The sequence below is a fragment of the Poecile atricapillus genome, chromosome 2, assembly GCF_030490865.1.
Source record: "Poecile atricapillus isolate bPoeAtr1 chromosome 2, bPoeAtr1.hap1, whole genome shotgun sequence".
Classification (NCBI taxonomy): domain Eukaryota; kingdom Metazoa; phylum Chordata; class Aves; order Passeriformes; family Paridae; genus Poecile; species Poecile atricapillus.
The window spans coordinates 67,117,997-67,143,430 of record NC_081250.1 but is presented as its reverse complement, the minus strand read 5'-3'; the positions used below and the strand labels follow the sequence as shown (position 1 = coordinate 67,143,430).

The 25,434-nt window shown below is 38.1% G+C and overlaps 1 protein-coding gene across 4 annotated transcripts in view; it reads left to right on the top strand.

Annotated features, from left to right (window-relative positions):
- The window catches only part of FARS2 (phenylalanyl-tRNA synthetase 2, mitochondrial), a 244,530-nt gene that overhangs the window by 127,812 nt on the left and 91,284 nt on the right, over positions 1–25,434 (top strand). For all 4 annotated transcript variants that reach the window (XM_058831259.1, XM_058831262.1, XM_058831261.1 and 1 more), the window contains one exon: positions 19,011–19,171. In XM_058831259.1, coding sequence (XP_058687242.1) covers positions 19,011–19,171 — 161 coding nt within the window. The remainder of the gene's footprint in view (positions 1–19,010; positions 19,172–25,434) is intronic.

Here is a 25,434-nt window from a genome sequence, read left to right as displayed (position 1 = left end):
TGTTGCTGCTGTAGATTATTTGATCTCTCTGGGGAAACTTCCATCAAACATAACAGCCTACATTTTTACTTTGTTAATTATAAAGCTGTGAACAAGAAAATGCAAGACAATCTCGACTATTCTTAGTGTAGTAGTAGCTTCCTAAAATATTACTGCCTTTATGAGTCCCAGTGGAGGATCTTTCTTTGTGCGGAAAAAACCCAATACCATCCTCTTGCATAAATGAGGAAATACATTCTAGATGTATTAAGAAAATAATCAGCACATATTTATCATGGTGTCTTACAAATCTGTGGACCTAGGCTATCTGCAGTTTTGCTCTTGTTTCTTTCTCTGTCTACCCCATCCAAATTAGATGTTGTTTATTCTTTTGAAACTTTAGTTTGTGCCTATTTTGTGAGGACGGATGGATTAAAAATATTTTTGTCTCTTCTTTGTGATGATATGGAAGAGAAATTGAGAGTTGTATAGAGTAATACTTTGCTTTTGACTGCTCTTGAGGTCTCTTTCATAAAGATACCCATAAATGCCATAAAAATACCCATAAAAAAGAGGGCAGGCAGCTCTAGGTGGCCAAGCTTGAACCAGAGGCATTGAACTAGATAAGTTCAAGAGGTTTTTCAGAAAATTATTTCCTTTGGTGTTTTGATACTTGTATGTTCCACTGTGATCAGCTCTGCTGTTGAGTGTGATAATTATAAATCATCATGGTCCTACTTCTGCAGTAATACCCCTCTCAGAACATCATCAGTTTCAGCAATGCCCAGTTGCTGGAAACTTCTAGTTGCAGGACTGAAGCTTAGCTAAAGTCCAAAAGGAAGCATTTGCTGAATTTTGAAACCATCAGGGAGCTTCTGTGATGTCCAGATGCTTTTTGTTCAGTTTGTGCTCCCCCAAAAGCACACCTGGTGGAAGACACTTCATTGAACAGTAAAATCAAATCTCACAAAATTAGAACTAAGATAGCTGTGGGTGCAGAGTGTGTACTGTTTGCTTCAGAAGTACCCCCTAGCATAATTTTGCTCTGAATTCACCCACAAACCCTTGATGTCACTCAGCTGAGCTTTAAGGTTAGAAGGCTAAAGAGAACTTCTTGCAAAATAAAAATTGATTAGTAATGATTTTGTGTATATATCTGGAGGATGTGCAGTAGTAACTCAGTCCTTTGAAGCTTGTAAGTGATTTCTGGATGGTCATTGAGCAGCAGATGGATTTGGCTGCTACTGTTGAAATAATCAGACCTGGCTTTTTTTTGACAAGCACCATTTAACAATGTGAGTGATGGCCTTGTGCCTTTTTTTCAGCAGTGAAACCTACACTTATGCTACCTTAAGAGACCAGTGTAAGCTTTTGGGATACTTCTAAATCTTTATTGATGATTTACACTTGTCTTATGTTTTATTATCTAATCAAATTTATAGAGGTGTTAAAAAACAAGTGTATCAACCATGGCAAATACATAGAAGAGCCCCATAGTGGTATTAAGGGCCCAAGTGTATGTTTCTTGGCTCAGTCAAAGATTATCAAGGTTGATATTATAAGAAGTCTTCCTGCAGCTTAATGCATTTTTCTCCTCTAATCGGTTCCTGGTACTGTGTTCCTCTTTTTCACATGTGGACAAACCAGGGTAACTTTAAAATGCAGGTGAAAACATCTGTTCTTTTCAGTGGTGGCTGTGAGGATTGGGAGATTTTTGCATGTAGGTTTTCGTCCACATTTTACTCTGGCGGTCTTTTGGTTTTTCTGGTGGTCTTCATAAACATAAAATGCAGAACAATTTAAGGGCTTTTTAAAGTAACTATTTGTGTGCATTCCTTGAAGTGCAGTTTTGCAAATTCACCTTTCTTTCTTACCTTACCTATGTGGATTCAGTGGGAGGAGAGATTGACAACGGCTGACTCTGCAGTTTTTCTATCATAGTGTGTCTGTGACTGTGAATTTTGAGGTCAAAAATTTGTGAGAATCAGTACACAATTATGACTCTGACTCTGGCAGGTTTGCCAGTTTAAGCTGGTTCAATAAGGCTGGTGTAGTGATTAGTTTATCTTCAGATTAGTGGTAGGAGCAGAAGACTGGGGAATAGCACACCAGGTTTTGGGTCGCTGGAAGAGGCGGGTGTGTTCTGCAGTCTTGGCAGATGAATAAGTCCTCCAGGATATGTTGGTCACAGACTGGCTGCAGGAGAGCTGGCTAGTTTGCCTCAGCAAGAAGTGGGGATAAATTGTTCTTTCTGGAGCTTCCCGTTGATCTTACAATGAAGCAGAATTAGCCTGTTCAGGAGGCTGGATACCTTTAACTTGTTCAGGAAGCTGGGTACCTTTAGCCTTTGTACACCACAGAGAGAACCTTGCAGTCTCTATCAGCAAGGCAGGGAGAGTAAAGGGCAAGTTTGTTCATCTGAAAGGATTGTCTGGATGTACTGTAAATTTCAACTAAAGCTAAAACAAGGCATAAACAATAGAGCCAGTGATTTTACTGAGTTCAGCTTCCTTTTTGTGCTGTGACTAGGTTAATGTCAGCTGTGCAGAGCTACATCATGGCTGGACTCTGTCAAGAAGTTGTAGAGGAACAAAGTACAGATGCTGGTACAAACTTTCTTTCATCTCTTCATGTTGGGGAAGGCATTGATACTGGCCTGGTTTTGCACTTCTTGGTTTCCTCTATTGTTTACAGTCTTCAATTTTTTTTGATTTCTTTAAGAGTGAAATTTTCCAAAATCATAGGCTTCTAATAAAAATTGCAGCTCTTTTTCTCTCCTGACTTTCTGGTGTTTTTTGTGAATCTGAAATAAGGTGAATTTCATGTGATCTGAAGTGTTGTTACAGGATGGTGTTGGATACCTTAACTGGTTGTGCAGTCAGTAGATGTTTATATGCAGACCTGTGGAAATGCAATATTTCTGATTCTTCTCCTACTTATGCTGCAGGAAACTAGGAACAGGAGCAGTGAAGCCAGTGGTATATTTTGAAATAAATAAGAACTGGGCTGATTTTTTTTTTCCTTTTGCCATTTGGCTAGTGACAGCTTAGATCTCATCTGGTCTGAATTGGCACAGTTTCATTGATGTTGGAGACGCTTTTATACTAATTCACACCAGCTGAGCTTGTTATGCAGTCCAGTCTGTGCAAATGTGGGGTGGTGTTTTTTCTTCTTTTTACCTCTCCTTCTGCTTTTCATCTTATACTCTTGTGCCTGGGAATCTTTTGTTCTGCCCTTCGTGCTTGTTCCAGCTCTGGCCAATTGCACATAAACTGCAAGCCTGTTTCAGAGTAGAGCTTCTTTATATTAATCCAAAAGCTTATTAATTTTGATTCTAGGTAGCATAGATATGTAGAGAATTAATTTTAAATCCAAAATTAGGATTTACACTTTTCTAGATTTTTTTTTTACCTATGAAAAACAAATACTAGTTTTAATATCTGAATGCATTTCTGCATAGGCAAGCTCTATTTATTTAATTTTATTTTTGACAAGTCTAAGTGAATACGTACCAAAATCTGCTGCTAGTGGTGATTCTTTCCTGGAGTCTGGCAGAAGAGCTTATGTTTCTAATGTGACAACAAAAAGTAGGAAGGATTTATATTCCTCTGAGGGTTGCTAAATCTTAGAGCTTATCCCATCTTACCTGACTTGGGGAATTACATATATTTGTAGAAAGAAAGCTTATGCTATCATATATGCAAACTTCATGTGATAATTATCCAAGGACACTTTTATTAATCTGGTTATATTCTAAAGGCTGGTGACATTTTAAATTGTTCAGGAAAGTAGGCAGTCATCATGAAACTGCTCAGAAGCTAAAAATCTCTTTCAATTATCTTCAACTTGTGTGCAATACATTTTAGACACTGACAAGTAAAATGAAATTGTGATCATCCTGTTGTGTTTATAACAATTTAATCTTAAGTCATACCTGTGCAACTCTAAGAATTTTATAGGATTTTGTGGTCTGGATTCTTAGAGGTATGTGTATTTTAAAAGTATGTTAATGAAAAAGAGATGATGAAGATTATCAAGTTCTGTGCTCCAGCTGAGTGTTCAATCTCACTGTACTGTCTCATAGCCAGTAACATTTTCATCAGAGAAAAACAAGGGGAAAACCTACAGCAGAGAAATGTGGTAACCAAATATACCATATCTTTCTTTCTAGCTGGGAATGCTTCACAGTTTGCTGATAAGGCAAAACCTGATGATGCTTATTGTCCCACACAGACAGTTTACTGCACACTTGCAATCATAAATTTTATTAAACGTAGCTTTTCAATATATGTCTAATCTGGAACTTAGTAAGGAAGTTTATAGTCTCTTCTAATAAAATGGACTGTTTCAGAATTTCAAATGCACATCCCAGATTCTTGATTGTTTTCAGCTTGTCATAGCAAATTCCTCAAAAAGAGTATTAGTAGATTATTGATTAGATGAATTAAATTAAAACTGTATAATTAAGATTCTTTTAATGCAGCATCATCTTGTGGAATTTAATACACCTGGAAGTTCAAAAGCTTCACAAAGCTGGGGGGGAGTACAGAAACTTCTGTTGAAGTGTATTTTTGTGATTCTGACATCAATTCTAGAAATTAATAATTTTGAAATGTGTTGTTCACTTAGTGAATTGGTCACTTGGTTTCTTTCAGCAAATCACTAGTATACTTCAAATTTCATAATTTATAAGACAAGGTTAATTTTAGCACTTCGCTAAGGCTTGATGTTTGCTAGAAGACATAAAGAACTGTGTTATAAAAATGCTTCGTAAACATCATCTCTCAGCTGTGCCTAGTTCTTGTCCCCCACTCTGCACTGCTCCATCACTGCTGGAAAATTATTATCTTTTATTGTTTAATTCCCTTTGGATTTGAGATAAGCCAGATGGTGAGGTTGCCTTCCAGGGGAGTTTTCTGCTTTGCATTATCAATTTTTCAATCCCTTACTAGTCATGGAGGAGTTGCAGCATGTAATTCCCTTTGGTCTAGATGGTTTTACCTACCTGTGTATTGATTTGATAATTCCTATTATTTAGTATATTCAATTTCAATTAAGTTTTTGTTTGTTTTCGTCATGATCTACTTGATTTGAGTGATTTATATGAGCATTATGGTAGGAAGGATTGTATTCTTGGTAAAGGTTTCCACTTTCCAAAATATTAAAGTAAAATCTGAAGAATTATTTCTAAAGATCTAAGGAAAGAAGGCAAAAAATACTTTTAAACATTGTTTTCGGGAACTGCATAGATTTCACAGCATGTGAAACTCAGCAGTTTGCCATATTAGCTGATCCTTTGCAGAATTCAGTATCTTGTGTAATTTGACATATGGTATCTTTAGTAACTTGTGGGAACCCCTAAAATCTTGTTGACTGTAAAGATCCCACTGCAATATTCTACAAAACAGGAGTGTGTGAGTCCATGTGTGAAATTTTGTTTCAAAGAAAAAAACCAAACTATTAAGTAGTGGGTTCTAACTCTAAGAGTTCTTTGAATGTATTGTAAATTATTATACAGTTTGCATAACCTGTATGGCAGGAACTTCTTAGTTCTCACAATCTCACAATCCCTGTGAGAAAGCCCAAATGGGTACCCCAAATCAGCTTTTCTTAGAAAAAGGAGATTTTGCAGCCCTTCTCTCTCTAATCTGTGAAATGGTGCCATGATCCCAAGAGCTTTGTTAAATATTAAGTTGTTTGTCCACTTTGCCTTGAAATGATGAAGTGCTCCATAAATAACAAGTGACATTTATAGAAGTTCTTCTGATTGTGGTTTCATGAGGAAGGTAAACCAAAGGTGCTGCTTGAAGGATGTTGCCACATAAAAAACCCAAATGACATACTTAACCATTCACTGCAGAAAGAATTGACAAGGAGTTTGCATGTAAATGACCTCGGGGTGTGTTAGTTTAAAATGTAATCTATTGAGAAAGAAAAACACACTACCATCTTTAGCCTCTTTATTATTTTTTTTTTATTTTTTTTTTTTTTTTTTTTTTTTTTTTTGGCAATGTTACGATACAGTCTTGCAGGCTCCTTTTATTTTGAAGCCCACAGGAATACAGGAATCATGTGTAATTTCTATGTAAGAAGTTTCCTGTAGATGTTAGTATTCTGGGCTTTCTTCTACCTGAAAATTCCTCCTAAGCAAAGACTGAGCATAATTTTCCTATAAAGAATTATGAGCACACACACAAAGAATCTTGTGTGTCTGAGGGGAACTCCTGAGCTCTGTGGTCCAACCCCCTGCTCAGCACAAGTCCAGACAGAACAGTTTGCCCTGGGCTTTGTTCAATCGTGTTTTGAGCTGCTCCCAGCAGAGCCTGTACCCATCTATCGCTGCAGTGAAGTGAGCTGTCCCATCATGTCTGTAATCCTGGGGAGGTCATGGCATGGAACTGTGCTCAGACTTTCAATTCCTCCTGTTTGCTTCCCATGCTGCGTGCATGTGCATCCAATTTTGCTTTCAGGAGAGAGGCAGAGGAATCCTAGAGCTGGTCATGCCACTTTTTAAAGCATCTGTGGGTTTCCATTGCTTTTAATATTAGCAAGATCCCTTGCCCAGCAGAGGGAAGGGTTCAAGAGCCCGTGGTGGTAGAGTACAGGGTGAGTAATAGGATTTGAGCTGATTCAGTCTTTATCCACAGCTATGCTGATACAACTTATATTTAGAAATTGCTGTTATTCAGTAAGCTGCAGTGGGTATATGTAGATAAACTACTTATGTGTTCAGGTGTTTCTTTACAAGATGTACAGATGTGCATCAGCTGTTGAAAGGTGACCCCTCTGTGTTTTTATTTTGTTGCTTTTTCTTTTTCCTGAACAAGGGAGAGAATGAGGAGTGAAGCAAGATCTAAGACTGCTTTTTGCTGGAAAACTTGATGTTATTTGCTGTAAATACGGTAATTGTGATAAAAAAAACTTAGAAAACCTCCATTAAAGTGAAAGGCAAAATACAGGAAAAAAAAAAAAAAGAACAAAACTTCCTAGCATATTCTTTCTACCTTAAAAAAATTAAGAAAAAAAAAAAAAGAAACTATGTGTTTTTGTAAAGAGATAAAGAAGCTCCAGATGGCTGTTAAAAAAAATAAATTAAAATGGGGGTGGAGAAAGTCAAGAAGAAACAGTTTCTATTGACTTGTTCTTTCTTTTTTGGAAAGGTCACTGAAAATTTACACAGTGACAAAATAACTACCCAATTAGTCGCTGTCCTGTAAAACTAAATGTTAATTTATTTCAGATTCTCCTCTATTGACAACTGGGACTGATATTCAAGATGGGCTTCTCTACATGAGTGCAGGGCAAAAATTACCAGACCGGTTATGAGTTTCTATAGCAATTGCTGTCAATTTTCAAACTGCAAAGCAAAAAGATATAATTAAATACTATCTGTATGTTTATTTTGTAGAAAGATTATTCTTTTAATTATATTTCTGATAGCTATGAAAGACTCAATTTGGTAATGTGAGTTAATCTTAAAAGTACAGCATCCCCTTTATCTAGTGCTTATAAAAAGATTCCAGTAGAAACTAATATTTCATTAATTGTTATTACATAGGAATTAGAAACGTATAACATTTCCTTTATCATTCATTTCTTTAGGTGTCAGTGGCACACTACCTTTACAAAATTAACTTCTGTGCATAACAAGAGATTAATTACCAACTGTGAAAAAGGAATATTATATAGAGAACTAGTGACTTTTTTAGAGAAAGAAATCTCTTTTAATAAGGGGCCTTAAATTTCAGTTCTTCAAATGAGGAAGAGAAATTATTCTCCTTATATTCCAGGAAAAAAAGCAGATAAATAGCCTTCTCTGATAATTCATTTAAATATTTTAGCAGTGAATTAAAATACCATCTAATCAAAGCAGTATCCTTTTATTTATGTTCTATGCTTATCAGAATATTTCCATTCATATAGTCTCCACAAGGAAGACACAAAACTTACCGAGTGAAGGTCTGATCTTTCCCACTGAGATGCTGTGATAGTGACACAGAGAGAAAACAGGTGGGTACATCCCTCCATCCGTGCTGAGACACTGGGGTAGAGACAGTGGTGTGTCCTCTGTGCCCCTGCTCTGTGCGAGGAATGAGGTGATGTTCAGTGAGGCAGGAACTGTACTGAGGTCTGCGTGTTTGGGTTTTTTCTGTTGACTTCAGTTGGCTTTAGATTACATACTGCTGTAGTTTTGAGTCACTTTCTAGTCAAGTCTAATTATATCTTTAGCCCACCTTATTTGCAGGTTTGTGTGCTCATTGATGGAGACTGTTGTTTTGGGGGGAGACAAAAAGGCATACAAGAAGTGTGTGTCTGTAAATAGTACAGTGTTTCTGAGAGGCTGGGCCTTTGGGTAAAGCAGAGCATTGCTGGGGTGGAAGGTTCAGACTCGTTCATCCCCGGAGTCTGCTTAGCTCTGCAGACTTGCAGTATGGGCTCTCTGGTCCATGACTAGCTGTCAGCTGAACCCATCCAGTGTTCACCATGGGGTGGATGTGGCAGAGTCAGGCTCTCCACAATTCAGTCCAGGGCTGGAGTCATCCATTGGCACTTTCCCAAGACATAGGAGACTTGCTCCCTTGGAACTTTTGTGCTGTGTCCCAACGAGACAGAGAAAGCAACCTTCATCATTCTAAAGCATCCTGGGCAGAACAGGGCAAGGGGAGGTTAGGAGTGTTTAGAAAGCAAAGGACATTGCTGGATTTGCTTCTTCTCCTATGAAGACCATTGTCTTATTCAGTTTCCAGGACAATCATTCCTCTGTGGATGAATTTGAACTGCTTTGGTGGAGGATACCACTGTCACAAATTTCTGCCTCACTAAGGCAGTAGTTGGAAAGCATGAAATGGGTGCCTTTAATACAGCAGGAAAGAGCAGTGTGTGCCCTTGAATGCTGCTCTGCCATCTTTTCCTTCCTATGGAAAAAAGTTCTTAGTAGAGTGTAGCAATATCTTTGAACTTCAAACTTTTGCAGTGGCCACTCACTGTGTGCTTTTTGTTGTCCCAGTGCCTGACTTGAGACCATGAGGTCTGATTTGCAGAAGTGTCAAGTGCTCACTACAGCTGCTGTCATAATAGGGAGCTGTTCTTTGAACACATTAAACCCCATGACATCCTTGATGCTCAGAAACATCAGGCCCTGGGTATGTCAGATTGGGAGCAAAATTAATAGATTCTTTTGATCTTAAAGTTCCAAAGTGCCCAAGTTCCAGCTTCAATACAGGAGGCACCAATACTTGCCCAACTTACAAAGACATGCAGAAGAAGAAAAAAAAAAGGAAGTCTAATATTTTGTAAACATTTAAGTATTGTGGAACCAAATGCTTCATTGGGAAGCTCATAAAAGAAAGAATGTGCCTTCAGAGCTTGGCTTGAGTATTGCTCAGTGTGAGAAGCACTTGGGGTACGTGTTCAGCAATGCAAGCAGGGACCATTAACCATTGTCTCTTCTCTGTGCTGAACAGAGCAAACTCTCGTGGAAAGATTGATACTTGTTTGTCTCGCTGCAGACAGCATCATAATGTATTGCTAAGATGAGAGCATTTTAGTGTTCCTCAGGCAACCTTAATTCTACTTTTTCAGAATATCTGAATGTTTCATTGAAACACCAAGTGTTGTGTTAAGGCTCACTTTCGTGGACCATTTTCTGGATGTTTTAAATTGAAAACTGAAAAATGAAAGTATTCTGTTGTATATCATCACATTCTTATGAGTCATCAGTGTAATATAATTACAAGAATTGTAGAGTAATTCTGTGTGGTACATACCTCCATCACATATACAAAATATTAGACAAAATTGAGAATTTATATGAACATAGTGGGAGAAACATGGGGTTTTTTTTCAAATAGCTGTGAAAGATTGAATGCTTTATGTGGCAGTCTTTGTCTTCTTTGAATCTTTTCTGAGGAAAATCCTTCCTTGTTCACAAGTAAATAAAGCTGGTCTGTTTTGTGCTGTTGGCCCCTGTGTAATGGTGTAAACTGCTCTTTAGAGTGCATATACCTAGGCACAGGGTAGTTGCAGGGTCATCCTGCAACCCATCCCTCACTTGTGTATCTGTTTCCATCATCTTTTACACGCCTTGTCAACTGCATGGCCAGAGTAAGCAAGAAGCCTCTGCAAAAAACAGCTAATGTGCTTCCACAGATTACTTTGAGGACTTCAAGCAAAACCTTTTCTTCTGAGATTTTCTTACATAGTTTAGGTGAGACTTTACAATGTTACATTTCTTTCATTTACAATAGCTAGTAATATTGTATTGTGCGAAGCTCCTTCAACCACTTTATGCCAAATTTTAATACAATTTATGTCACTTTTTTAAAAAATCACTGTACTTCAGAGAAAAAAAAGTACTGCTGCCAGAACTTGTGAATTTTGTACAAATCAGAAAGTAAATGAAAAAGAGTTACTTTGAACTTTAAGGAACAATTACTTAAACATTTTTTTTCACCTTCTTCATACAGAGATGGTGGCTTAATTTTAAAGATAATCACTAACTAAAATTTTCTACTCATAAGCAAGAAAAACATGGCTGTAGTCCTGTAGTATTACTGATGAATAAGATGATTTGAAATAAATTGTTATAATTTTTATTTTTTTTAAGTGGCTATAGACACTTTGTGCAGAGGAGGAAGAGGGAAATAAGAACAGGGGAGTACTTGAAACATAATTTCCATTGCATTTGTGTAATATGAGTCCCAAAATCATGAAAGAAGTTGCTAGAAATGAGGAAACTAATTAAAAGAAATCCGAAAGAGAAATCTAAAAGAGATATTAACATGAAGTGATTTCTCTGAGATGAAAGATTTTTGTTCTTGTAATTATACAGTGATGCTTGTTTCATAGTAAAACTTGAAGCTAAAATGGATACATAGGGTCAAATTCATTTAGTCTGATTTGCATGTCTAAAAGTTAAGTGTTTATCTCTACATTTCTTATGATAGAGTGAATAATTGTTTGTGGTGTTCTCTCCCTGTTTACTGTAGAACTGAAGGATTTGGTTTAGATCAGATACTTTGCAATGTGTAATGACTGAGTAGGCACCAGTGTTGGCCAGAATTATGCTGCTTCTCAGCATCTTCATGCAGATACCTCTGCATCTGCTTGGAAGCCTCCCCAGATCCCAAGAGAATATATTAATAGCCATCAAATTGTAAATGACCAGATACAACCTAAAAACATGAACTGAGTAGGAAGGAGAACTCTTTTGCCTTGAGTGGAACCCTTCACTTTCTGCCCCAGAAGAGCTCTGTACATGGCAGTGCCATTCCACAGTGCCACTGAGCAGGTGTGGAATTAGGCACAGCTCAAGGCCTTTACCTGGTGATGCATTTCAAAGAGCTGTTGCTTCACAGAGGTCAAGCAGTGCACTACAAGCTAAAGAAACTAATTTGTAAATTCAGGTTTTGCTCCATCTGAGTGTTCCTGGGAACATGAAGATGGGAGAGGAAACAGGAGATTTTAGGCCCGGGAGAAGGAGTAGCTCATGGCTCACTATGTCTTTTCCTGAGGCACAGAATTGAGTCTCTGGAGGTGTCTGAACGTGCTACAGCTATGTACTCTCCCTTTTATGCATGTCTGTGTATAAAATGTACCAGAAGACAAGTTAAGCATCCACAGCTGTGTTACAGGTGCAGATAAAGGTATTTGCAGGTGTTCAGGTTTGACACATGCCAGCTGGAAACACTGAACTCAAGAGCAACATCGAGAAAAATGCAAGAGGGTCTTTTGTGACATTGTCTTCAAATCTCATTTGCTAATGTGTGTAATTACATGCTTAAATCACGTCTATGTCTTTAATAACATGAGACCTATTGATAGAAAGTATTTTGTCCAGGAACATGCAATGGTCAAATTTTTTAAGATGGGGGATCAGAGTAGGCGGGGGTTGGGAAGCCGCTCTTTGAAGACTCCTTTATGAGCAAAAGTAAGAAGTGTCCTTCAAGCTGTTATAGCACAGAACTGATGGAGTAGTTCTCTAATAAGAAGAAAAGGAAACTGGGAATAATGCTTCCGAACAAATTTTTTTGATCCTGTGCTATGTGACAATACATTTAAATTCACCTGGACATTTTATGTTGTGCTTTCTTAAAAATAAATAAATAGTGTGTACCCAGAACTTTGTCAGAGCTGATACAAAACATGTAGTGGAATGCGCTGGAGTTCATTGAAGTTGGACTACAAATGCTGTATTTCAGTATGAAATATTTTAATTTTACCATCAGAATACTGAAGAACTATTGACAGAAAGATTTTGAAATTCAATGTTTTACATTTGTTATGTGTCTTACCTAAATCATTCTAGAAAGGAAGGACTATTACCCCAACTCCAGTTATAAGGCAAGTGATGCCTAAGTGATTATAAGGCTTTTCATGACTTTCTTTCCAAGAATGAGTTTGTAGCAGAGGAGCTAAATCATAAACCTTATCTGTCTATTATTTTTATATATTGTAAAGCCAAGGAATGCCAGTCATAAGCTCAAGGCTTCTTTATGGTACGTGCTGTAGAAAAACAAAATGTGGTATCAGTCCCTGCCTGTGGAAGTTGAATTTATTGTGCAATGTCAAGCATTTGGAGTAATCAAGAGAGTATGCTGCTGTCAGCTGAACATACTTTTTAACCTTTTTATATACTTACAGGTGTTCTGGCTGTTCTGATTCTTGAAGGGGAATATCAAATATGCACAGTGTGCTGTGCTTTGACAGATAAACTGCTACCTCTTTTGAGGATGTCTTAATCTTGTGAGGATTGTCCAACATTGTGATGATCTTTGTGTTCTTGTTCCTTACTCTGTCTGTTGTTCTGGAAGAAAAGGCCATTTTCTAAGACACTAAGTCATCAACTTTGGTGAAATTTTACCAAGAAAGTTGCATCTAGGAGTGATGAATATATGTTAAGGGAATTTTTCCAGCTGTACTTACACCCTGAAAAAATGAGATTCATAATTGAATTTCTGAACTGTAACTTGTTGGCTTGGTCTTTCTCTCAAGTAGGAGTCCCTCATGTATCTCTTTATAGTATTTATTTTTTTCAAATCTCCATGGCCCCAGTGTCTAGGGAGATTTAACAGTATTAGAAGATATTAAAAGGCCCCGACCCTCAAAATCCAGATTTTCCTGAATGAACAAAACATACAGAAAGGAATTAGAGTTTGCTTTTGCATACAAAGAACAAAAGAGCAATACTGTAGCCTGCAGGCAGAGCTAGGGGAAAAAGACCGAATGAGTCCATTAATTTTTAGGACAGCAGATTGCACTGTCATCCATGGAAAATGTTCAGCCTTGAGACAAGGGTAAGGAAAAAACCTCAAAAACTAAGCAAGCCATTTGTTCAGCTATGCAGACTGAAATACAGAGAAAAAGAAAACCATATACCATTAAAGTACTTAAAATTAATGACTAATGTCTTGTATTGCTCTTGGGAGTTAAGTGGATACTTTATTGTATATAATTTGAAAGGTAGAATGCTATTGCAGTTATGAACTCTGAAAAAATATCCTAGGGTTAAGTAAGATTCTGTTCAATGGTGGATTTGTCATTGATTTTGTTGGGAATGCTTAGGAGGACTTGCAGGAATCAGAGAGATGGACTTGGGCAAAAGTAGGAATATGGAAAGGAGCAAGGAAGGAGGACTGAGAAATTAATAACTTCAGAAGCAGAAAGATACAACAATTTGAAATTAAAAATATCAGTTGGAGGTGGGAAAAAATAGGGAAAGCTCCTCCTTGTTATTGCTTTGGTTCACTCTTTCCTTTTGCTAATCTAGTTTTCCTGTCCTCTTCTGCTCTGGTCATCCGTTTTGCCCTCTCAGAAATGTTTTTCTTCCCAGCTACTAGACCTGTTGAAATATTGGTAAAATGGTAGAATGAATGTTAATTACGTTTTAGAAGAAAGTAGAATCTGGTGGATGGTTTCCCTGGGTCAACTTTTTAAGCAGGCTGTTCTTTTAGTATATACATTGCTCTTTTGGTTATAGAACAAAAATAAACATACTTAGTAGAAAAGTTTTTATTCAAAGTCTTTAAAGTTCTTTTTGCTTAGTTTTCAAATGGAGAGAACAGAACAGATCAGTCTGACCCAGGAGACATAGCTGTGGTCTCAAAGTGACTATTATTATTAGATAATTATTCCACACATGAGATTTAGAAAGATAAGTACTCTTTCCATAGAATGGGCATAATTAAATGTTTACTTCTTTTCTTGAGCTCTTGAAGAGTGGGTTTCTTAGCATGCATAGTCTGAATGCCAAGTCCTCATTTTAGGATGTAATTAAAACTGAGCTGCACAGAGGAGCCTGAATACATCAGTTTAACTGAGTTACAAGAGAACACTGTGATGGTTTTGATTTTTGCTTTCACTGGAGAGGATTTCAGAGAAAACTTCAGTAAGCTTTTTGGCCTCAGTTGCTCAACGACCTAGCCACATGACCTTGCAGTTTCAGAAGCTCTTCTCTATTAGACTGATGCCTTTGTTTTTACCTTCTTCCATGTAAAACTTTTGACTCCCAGCATATGGGAGTTTTATCTTAACAGATTATCTGAAATAATTTATGGAAATAATAAGGAAATAATTTAAAATTACTTGTTTTTAACACAAGAAAACATGTTTGCCTCATTGCTGTGGCAGTTATGTAGATTATGTATTCCTAGTCTTTAGAAATAAGTAAATATTTATTATGCAGAACCTGTTTTTCAAAGCCTGATTCGTAAGCTGTCCATTAATCACAAAGAACTCAAATCTGGGCCTTGGCATTTGTTTCCAGAACCCGTGGTGTTTTGTGTCAAGTTGCATGTTCATTATGTCTATAATTTACTTTCTAAACAGTTTAAAGTTGATTTGTTTTGTAAAACATGATGTGTAATCCATGTGCCCTTGAGAATCTGTTCACCCCTCTGCCCACCATTTTAGTTTTAGAACTGGCTCCATTAACAGTCATAGTTTGGACTGAAAGAAGGAGATCAAATTCAGGTCTTTGCTTCTGGAACTCATCCCAGATTTCAGCTACTCATACTTTGGGTGTATTAATTTTTGTGCATTTTGTGAAGAATACCTTGTATGCAGGCCGTTCTGTATTCATGATTTTGCCTCAATCCAAGATCAGAGTTTAATTTCTTTCACTTCTTAGTAACTGCTGAGTATGACAATGTGAAGACCCAATTTAGAGTCTATTGAAAGAAAGATTTCTTTATTGGCAGTTTTACAGAAGTAGCAAATACTCTTAAATAAAAGCCGGTATCGATACAAAAATAAGTATGACTGGAATGTAAACCAAAAAGGCTTTGTCAACCCGTTACTAATACTGTGCTGCAAATTATGTGTTAAAATTGTTGTACAGAGCAGAGCGTCTTGCCTCACACTCCTTGAGAGGGTGAGTGTTTCTGTCTGTGGTTTTTTCTGAGGATTCAGGGCAATATAATCTGTTAATTCTGCCAAGTCATTATTTTTGCTTTAGTGAATAATTGGGAAGATTTGCATCCTGACTGAGCAAATTTAACTTTCATTTAACATTGTTTTTTTGAGAATGACTTGCTTGGTCTACATTACATGTGAACTGATTCACCTGGGCTCGAAGCTGAAGTCCAGGACAAATAGATATCACTTATCAAGGAAGATAAGGAATCTTGGGTTTCTCTGTAAGACAGAGATGCAACCTGCAATGATGCAACCTTCTGACATCAGATTTGGGCTATACTAGCCCCCAGTGTGGGAAGCCTCTCAAACTGTTTTAATCCTTTCCTTCTCCATCTTTGGCTACCTGACAAGCAAAGCTTCCAGCAATTTTCTTCTGGTGGGGAGTCAAATTTTTCATGTGAGGCAGCAGGATCCTGGCAGTGTAAAAACCTTTGATGGCCAGTTGGGGAAAGCTCATATGTCAGGGAAGCTTTATCTGTTGGGCTATGTTATTTCAAGCAGTGCTGCTATGATTGCCCCACCAGGTCCCTGGAATCTGCTTCTTTGGCCAGGTCTCCTCATCAGAACCTCAACTTGCTTCTTGCCACATTTAACACTGTTCTGTGTTCACTCCTCCTGTCTTGTTGACTCACATTCCCTTGACTTCTTTGCATAATACTTGCCAAAATTTGGTGCATTTAAATATGTATTTGTGTTGGGAAAGCTATGGGTTGCTCCCTCACTCAACAGGATGATTACTGGTTCATTTAATTTCCAAGTCACCTGATCATTTCCAGTCAGAAATATGTTTAGAAGCGTGCATTAATCTAGTTAAATCCCCCAAGGTAGTTGTTCAAATGACTTAAATCAATGCTGCATTGACTTGGAGCTTTACAAATAGAAAGTTGAAGAAGAGGTCAGAGACAAAATAACTGAAGATTCAGAGTGCAGAGATTGGCTAGTGCTGAATAGAGGAGGAATATTAATAATTTGAATTTTCCTTTTTCTCTCAATTTTTTTTTGTCTGAGTCGAGGTAATTCTTCACTGATACAGCTTTCACTGGGGACATTTGAGAAGTTTGTGGTTTGAAGGCTGATAATTGTACAAGGATCATCCAAAAGACAAGTTCAGTTCGGTGTATAGGTGTTTAATCATAGCACAGATGACATTGCTCTGAGCTGCTAGGCAGAAAGCACAATTTCTTTGTCTGCTACAAAGTGAAAAAAATCTGTGATGTGCCTCAGTCCTTCTAAAAAAATCCCCACCAAACCAAGCAAGAAAACCAGAACAGGAAAGATGTTGCTGATATAAAATCAAGATATTCATTGCAGAGTTCAAGTTTGCTTCCTTATAAGGAAAAAAATGTTACAGTGAAAATCATTCTCATATCAAAATATTAAAAAAGCCCAAGTCTTAAATGCAAAGCTCTGCTAATCAGAATATACACCTGTTCTTATCTTCTGTCATATCTTTCTTTTTCCTGTCTGATCTACCAGTAATCATCACTTATATCAGGAAGGAGGATCATTACCCCCATCATGTAAAGTATTCATAGGTTTCAGGTTTAATGCCTCTGATGAGATTAAGCAGTGACCATTCAGAACCCTCATGGATGCTGCTCCTGGTGCTTTACTTTACCTCTGGAGGAGGGGATTGGTCTACAGAAATGTCCATCTGTATGTGAAAATCTGGTACTTCTGAAATGAGCGGCAGTTCTGTCACTGAGGCAGGAGTTACTGATCTAGGAGAGACAGGGTGGAAGTCTGAAGAAGCACCACCATTGCAATGAATTATCTTCCCTTCTTCACAGACATACAAAGGTAATTACTTTAATATATGGGTGTATAGAGAGAAGCATGGAAGAGAAACAGTTTATGGTTTATGCTTAAAGTCAAAGCTCAAAATCCCACCCAAATACAAATTTTGATACATTCTTTGTAGTCACTCTGCTTTCTCTAAAAATCAACAGAAGCAAGTTGTGTAATTCTTCATGTAATGCAGTGTGAATTGTAGGTTTTCAAAGTCAGATTAGCTCATAGTCTGCTGGTTGGTCTGTTTAGAGCAGCTCTGCCATGAGGTACCTTTTGAGCTCACACCCAGTCCTCTATTTCTTAGGACTTCCACGGTTCAGTTGATGAACTGTCTGCTTTCAAATGTCAGGAAGTTCAAAAGATTGCCTTTGAACACATGAGATGGGACAGGCAGAGCATCCTGACTCGTCCATTAAATACTCTGATGAGTTGATGTAACTCTTGTGGTGGTGCGATACTGCTGACACAGCAGGTGAGACACAGAGAGGTTCTGCTGAGGACCTCTCAGAAAAATAGTCAGGTTCAAGTGAATTAATGGAATTGAAGTCGTGAGTGTGTCTCTTTTCCCAAGCTTGGTATGCCTCCCTCTGTTTGAACAGAACTCAGGCCTGTTTAGTCTCAGCATTGGACACAACAGGCTAACTCAGGATGTCTGTCATCAGTGCCCAAATAATGGGAGCTGTTTTCCTTTCTGATGGCAGAGGCAAGGGTCAGAAAGAAGACTTGTGCTTCCAGCTTTATGCATGAAGATGGGGAAGCTGCTGAGTTCAAAGTTTTCAAAATACTAGTTTAAATTGATACTGGTGAGGCTGCTGTGGCCCTGGTGCATAGCTGTGAGATGTGCAATGATGTTGTGTGACTCAAGAGCACACCACAAGTGCTGATGGTGTGGAGTCAAGTCTGTCACACATGTGCATGTCCTTTCAGCATGTCTATTTAGTTAGGCATTTTTTTAAGTTTTTAAAAGCTCTGAGCCTTTGCCAGGGCTGCTGGGCCCTCAGCTTATTTAAAAATCAGTTGAACGATGGCTAAACATAGACTTAGTTTCTTGTGTTGAAAAGATCCCTGCTTGAATGAATCAGTGCTCCTGCTCTATAAATGAAGGAAGGTATTAATATTTACTTTTCCTGACAGAAATGTTGCATCATTAATTGCTGTACAGCTTTTCTTTATTAAATATTCTTGTCCTTTTTATATTTAGTGCTGCATGAAAGAGACTTGTTTATGTGAGAGCAGTGGCTTTTCCCAGGAGCAGCAGCTCAGGATTTCCCTGGTTGGAGGTGTGATGTTAATGCAACGGTGCCTCACATCCCATTGCTCTGTTTCTTCCAGAAGCCTCAAAAGAGGCAATTATGGTCTTTTGAAATGTTGGTAATGATGTTAATGCTCTATAGGCTTGACTTGGTCTGTCAGACCAAGGAAAATACTCTGAACAGGGAATTCATGTTTATATGTCTTATAAAACATAGCAGAGTCAAGTGAGGAAATGCTCAGATCTGAGCATAGTAAAGGGTCGTGATGGATAGCATTATTGAGCATTTCTCAAGCCTGTCTGAAACTTTGGACACAAATTGTCAAGGCTGTGGCTTTGTTTTATTTTTGGTTCCTGATTCAGTGATGTGCTCAGTCTTGCTGCAGTTTTTGATTTAAGTAGGATCTGTCCTATAGACTTTAGATCATTCATTTGGCAGTTACTTGTAAGATTTTCTGGTTTGCCATTTCACCTTTTTCTTTACTTCCTCTTAATAAATAGGTGAACATTTTATCAGTAATTTTCCATGCTGTGAACTTAAGCTCTGAATTTTTATCTCATTTGTGTGTTGCAGCTGGTGCTCAGGATAAAATTGGCTGGGCGTTTGGCTTGGGTTTGGAGAGGCTGGCCATGATCCTGTATGATATCCCTGACATCCGACTGTTCTGGAGTGAAGATGAACGCTTCTTGAAACAATTTATTGGGCCTCACATTTGGCAAAAAATAAAGTTCCAGGTAAAATAACATATATATATATAAGAATAATTTACTGTGATGTATGTACATCCCTAGCGAATATCCCATAAATAAAATTCTGTGTCATTGAAAGATTAGGTTTTAAAGCAACAGCTTTACAGCTATCATGATTCTCTGATGTACTGAAGTAAAATCCAACTTCTGATAATAACATTTTTTTTCAACCAGATAATGTTGTAAGTTCCTGCTGATACCCAGTCAACATCCTTGTTCTGAGTAATGCTTAAGCACATATTTAGCTTTTTGAAATATAACCAGAATAGGGATTGATTTAGGCCTGTGATTTGGTCATGTTATGGTTTGGTTATGTCTTTGAGTTGTGTTTGTGATTCAGTATAAATATGTGTTTGATGCAAAGCATTCAAAGATCATAACACATTCTCAGTTTTTCCCATTGTTTTCATTCCACAATCATTGATGTCAATGTGAGTGGCAGTGTTAAGCTTTGGCAAATTCTTTGTGGATGTGCCTTGCCATCTTCAATGTCAGCTCTTTTCTCCTGGCTATTGCAGGGGAGAGTGCAGGCTCAGCTTGTATTTGTTTTCTAACTCCTCTGCTGAGGTGATTTTTGTAGTTAGCAACCTCGTCTTGCTTTTTGTACTTACAAAGCAATCAGGCATGACTGGATTGAGTGGAAATACTACTTCCATAACACTTTTCAGCAGGAGCATGGGGAGGTTCAAGTCAGGTGGTGTCAGCTGGTCTTTGGTGGAGTTGAGCTGACATAGATGGTTGATGAAGTCTGAAGTGCTAAAGCAGTAAAATATTTTTTGCAGCTGCCCTTGACCATTTTGTTTGGTTTCTTTGTGTACAGTTTGATTATGTTTTTTGTAAGAATTGCAATTATTAAAGGGGAAGTCAGCAATGATAGATGGCATTTGAGTAGTCCACATCAGTAGCAGCATTTGTTTTTAATTCATGGCAATTCTCATATATCTTGTTTGCTAGCATCAAAATATTGTTTGATATAAGTTTGGGGGATAGTTTTGGCTTTTTTGGTTTGGGTAGCTCTTTGGGGATTTTTTTTTGGTTGGTTGGTTGGGTTTTTTTATTTGTTTGTTCAGTGATAACTGGCATTAGTGCATTCAGCTTGTAGTTCATTATCTTACAGAAAGACAGATTTTTGCCACTGTTCATGAAGGTGTATCTGCTTGTAGGTTTCCTTGATCTCCTACAGAATGTTTGTTGTTCTTTTTGATGAAAAAATGCTCAAGTCTCCTTTTCAGCCCTTATCTTTTTGATTGGCTTTGTTCCTGAGCCTGTGGCTTGGTTTATAGATTGCAATCTGATGGAGCTAACATGAGATTTCTTGCTTGCTTTGAAACTGTGGATCCAATCTTCAAATTGATATTAGCAGTAGATTGGGCTTTTGAGGAAAGGCCCAGATTGTTGGAATGGTATGTACTGATGTTGAAGGTGAGTCAAAGAGAGGGCTGGGTGTCTAGCTTCTCTAAGTTGCATGTAGCTTTCATGTTCAGTTTTAGGTAAATCAGGTGTAGTGAAGCAATCTTAAAGATGTCAAAGGCACAGGTTACTATGGGTAAGCCCAGAGGAAGGTACATGGTTTCTAGGAAGCTAAAAGTGATTTGTTTTTATTTTTTTTTTCTTAATTAATGCTGTTTGGTAGCCTTACTTTTGGTCTTTTCTCTCCTAAAAAAAGGTATGGCCAATGTTTTAGAAACAGATTTTTTTCCTCTGGTGTCAAGAACTGCTCAGGGACTTCTAAATTATTATTTCTCTCTTTTTTTTTTTTTTTCTCCTTTTTTTTTTTTTTCCATTTTTCCGCCTTTCCCTTTTAATACACACATACACCTACTTGACTTGGATGTTTCATCTTCAGTTTTGGTAATTCTCCCCAACTCTTAGCTTACATTTTTCAATTCTATATCTGAATATAAGAGAATAGAGGGTTCTCTGTTCTCTAGGGTTTCTCAAAAGCTTGGGTTTTTGTTTGAAAGCAGGTCTATATCCAGCTTTCATCTGGTATCTTACAATGAGCTTTTTCAAGCTTTGTGCTGTTCATACTTCTAGTACATACTGACATTGTTTTTTAAAGGGTTAATGACCCTTCAGATGTAAACAATATAAAATACTCTTTGGTGCTATCATAAGGTCCCCATTTTTTTTTCTTCTGTTCTATATTATTTTTCAGGTATGCTATAAAACCAAGTTAGCAGACCTTCTGCTCCTGTCTACTTGCAAAAGAGTCAGAAGTAGTGGATCACATGGTTTATTCATATGATATTTGAAAGAAAACTTTTAGCCTGTCTTCCAGTGTTGATGTTGTAAAAAATCTTAAAAGTGTCAGATTTTGTGCATGCAAGGCCATGCAGTACTTTTCAGCCAGACTGAACTGAACAAAGACTGACCAAGTGTTTTGAGAGTCTTTCACGACAGAAATTGAATCCTGTGCCTCAGAAGGTCCAGGTAAATGTCCATCTTTTATGTGCTTAACTTAGAGAGACCTCTCAACCTTTGGGTACTCCCCCACATCCTTTCTTATAATCTGAATATGATCCACCAACATAAATATTTTTCTTTCTCTTCATTAAAATGTTCTTCAAATACATGAAGTCCATACTGCACAGCGGTAACCTTTAGCTGGGCTAAATATACTCTTGCACAAAAACTGCTTTTAACTGGAGCATTTTCTTGGGACTTAGAGTATATGCCTTATGCCTTTTAACAGCCTGAATGTGTCAGACTTTTCCCTGTGTCATCAGCTGTTGAGTACATGTGTGCAGGCTTTAGTAGGTCAAAAAGCTGCTGGGAAAAGCTGACAATGCTTGTACCACTGTGGCCACTCAGCACAGCAGTGTTAGAGTGCTTCTCCCCACAGATCAAATTATTGCCTGGATTTGGATTAGCAAATCACTCCAGCTATAATTTGACACAAGTCACAGCAGTGTGGGAATCAGGGTCTGGTAACTTGCTGTCAATTGTTTGCGTAGGGCTTTTGCTCAGGCTGTGGAATGAAAGGCTGAGGATGGACAGGGCAGGAAGGACCCAGAACCTGCAAGGCACAATGTAATAAAACAAATGGTTCAGTTCCAATCTAGTCTGCTGTGTTATATCTCTGTTTGTCAGGGCCCTGAGCACAGTTCCATGTAATCGCTTTCTGGGTTATGCTGAGCCAGCGTTCTTACAAAAAAATAGTCCATGGGCTGCCAACTCTCAAGGAAAGGTACAAAAATGAAATGACATTTGGAGAGGGAAGGCACTCACAGTTCAGATGTAGCGTGGTGTGCCCAGAGGTGTTGATTAAGAAGAAAGATCTCTGGCAGCAGGATGGATCCTGGAGCCTCCATCATTTTGCTGCCAAGGTAAGCAAGTGACACATCATGTTGAGTGACGTTTGATGTGTTCTCCCTTCACAAAGTCACTTTCATTTGATGCTGCCAGTGTCTCTGGCTGCTGTTGTTTTAAATAGTTATTTTTTTTGATTGCTGAGGAGCCTTGTGGCCTCCAGTGAGGTCAAGCAGAAGCATGATTATGGCTGTTCTGGCACCGGTACAAAGGGATTCTGGATCTGATTTCTAGCAAAACTACTGACTGCCTGTGTGAGAATATGGGAACTGCTGTCTTCTTGATTTCCTCATTTCTGCATTATCTGTAATATTCTGCAATATCTGCAATAAGTCTAGCACCACCTATTTTTTATCACACCCTTCCATCATCTCCAGGGGCTGCTCCTTCCTATTGTCTGCTGGCACATTCAGTCCCTCAAAATTCAATTCCTTCATAATTACCTAGTAGCTTCAAAACTCAAAATCATAGACTTTCTAAACGGGATCATTTTAATGGCTCCAGAAGAGACAAAGCTCCTGGAGCAGCTCTGCTGTAGGGAGACCTGAGGGGATTCTAGCCTTTGGTAGTGGGTTGAGGAGACCTGACAAACAACTTGAATTGTTCACCTCCTGCACAGCTGTAGCCAGAATGGTGTTTGTGGCCCTAGTCCAGGATGCTCTTTCTCCTTTGAAAAGTGAACAGTTAAGAATAGTAATGAAGAAAAATGTAGCATGATCAAAAAGATGTAGTTGTGTGGAAAGAAGCAATTCATTATACTGGAAAGGAAATCAAAGCAGGCTCCTTTTCCTCCTGTGCAGGACAGCAAAGACTGGGCCTGCTTGCTGCCATTTGCCTTTTGCTCAGTGTGCCACAGGAATTAAGCTCCTGTTCTAATGACAAAAGGTTTACGCAGTAGCCCAGTTTGCACTGTGTGAGCCCTCTTGTTCACACCATTAGACAGTCCAGCTTTTCTACCTTACTGTGCACTTTTTGCAGTAACGGACAGTAATCGCCCCTGTGCACCTTTCCTGTCCACAAGCCTCATTGTTACTGAGGGACACAGACTTTGCCCTGAAGCTTTAGAAGATGCTGAAAGTAAAATGCACTGTCAAGTGTAAGGGAAAACTGCAGCAAATTAAACCATCCTACTCTATATACTTTATTCCATGCTTGAGAAGAAGAGCATCTAGAGTGTATATACCATCCATTTCAACCAGTTTGATCTTACTGCATTCACTGCACAGGGTGGGTCTGTCTGATCCATCATTAGCATGCTACTCTATATAATTTATATTTATCTCCTCAGTCTGTGATTAGTGTTATTTTCAAATAAAAATTAAATAGATTCCCTGGTTGCTGCATTTTCAGATATTTTTCATCAAGATTAGGTAACTCCATGCTAAAATGGTTATTCATTTATTATGTTTATTTTCTAATAGTGCATCTATTACAGCCAAATATGCAACCATTAGTATGTAAATTTAACTTGGATGTTAGAACAAATAAGGTATAGCTTCAACTGTGACTTATTGTCTGATTGGTTTAAATGTAATTGAAGATCTATAATGTGTGTGTCTGCATTTGGAGGTACAATAGAGAATAGATTGCTGATATTTTAGCATAAACATTTTACTGGTATGACTTTGGGAAGATTGAATATCTAAGAGTGACTTACATAGATCATCTTAAGCGAATGTCAATAAAACCTTACAGTGCTGTATGTCATCTCAGGTTTGTCTGTATGCTCTGCAGAACACTGCAAAACTCCCTTTTTTGGTGTTGGATACACATGGAAAAGAGAAAAAATACCTTCTACATTGCAGAGATGCTGCACTAGGCTGCACGATTGGGTTAGAAATCATTTGATCATCAGGTCTTCTCATCAGGATCTTCTATCTTGTATCATTTGTAGGTAGTGCTGGTATTGAAGCTCTGGGAACCTGAGCCCTCTGGCCCCAGCCAGGCAAAGTACTGAAGCACATGCCGAGCTTTAAACTTGTGAGCAGTCCCATTTAAATCAATGGGATAGTTTCTATGCTCAGTCAAACGTAACCCAAATGCCTAAATAGCTTCAGGTCAGAGATCTCCACATTTCCTGGGATCCAACTGAGAGTGATCAGCACCTTGCAGGGCTGAAGCACTGAAAACTTTCAGAATGACTGTTAAAAGCAAGAAGAGTTTAATCTGACAGACCACAAACTCAACTTGCAAAATCTTTATTCTAAGCCAGTTTTTCTGATCAACACTTGGGTAAAAAAAGTCAACAAGCAAGATTCTGGAGAGTAAACAGCACTTGAATTCCCATTCTCAACTAAAGGAAATTGACTGAAAACACAGTAAGGAAAGAAGAAGGTAGGGGCTCAAAATGAGGAAATGGGATGGACAGTGACATGGGACTGAATACAAGAAACCCAAAGCATTGATACACGCATATAAGACAAAGTGAAAGAAATATAGAAATGCTGTACTTAGAGCATTGAGGGAATATGAAAAAGTCTGGTTTAAAGTTAAGTTTAAGCAGATTGGGGGGAAATGGGATGAAAAGAGAAGAAGGACACAGGAAAGGAGGACTGGTTTATGGCAAAAACTGTTGAGACTGATGCAGAAGTCTTTTTCTTGGTAATCAGTAAGTTTTCCAGGGTTTTGTACTATACACATCTTCTCTTGATCTCCTTTTGAAAGCTCAACAAGTATGAGGGACCACAAACACTATGACCACTAGCCATCAAAGCAAGTCTTTAAAGTACTATCATCAATTTTGATGTGTGTGATGGGTGTGTGGGACTTCCAGTTTTGCTTCTAGATTTGTGAAACGCTTAGTGTGGCAGAACCCAGGCCTCTGACGAACTCTGTACTGAGATGATATTCACAGAATAACAGAATATCCTGAGCTGGGAGGGACCCACAAGAACCATCAAAGTCCAGCTCCTAGCCCTGCGCAGGGCCACCCAAGA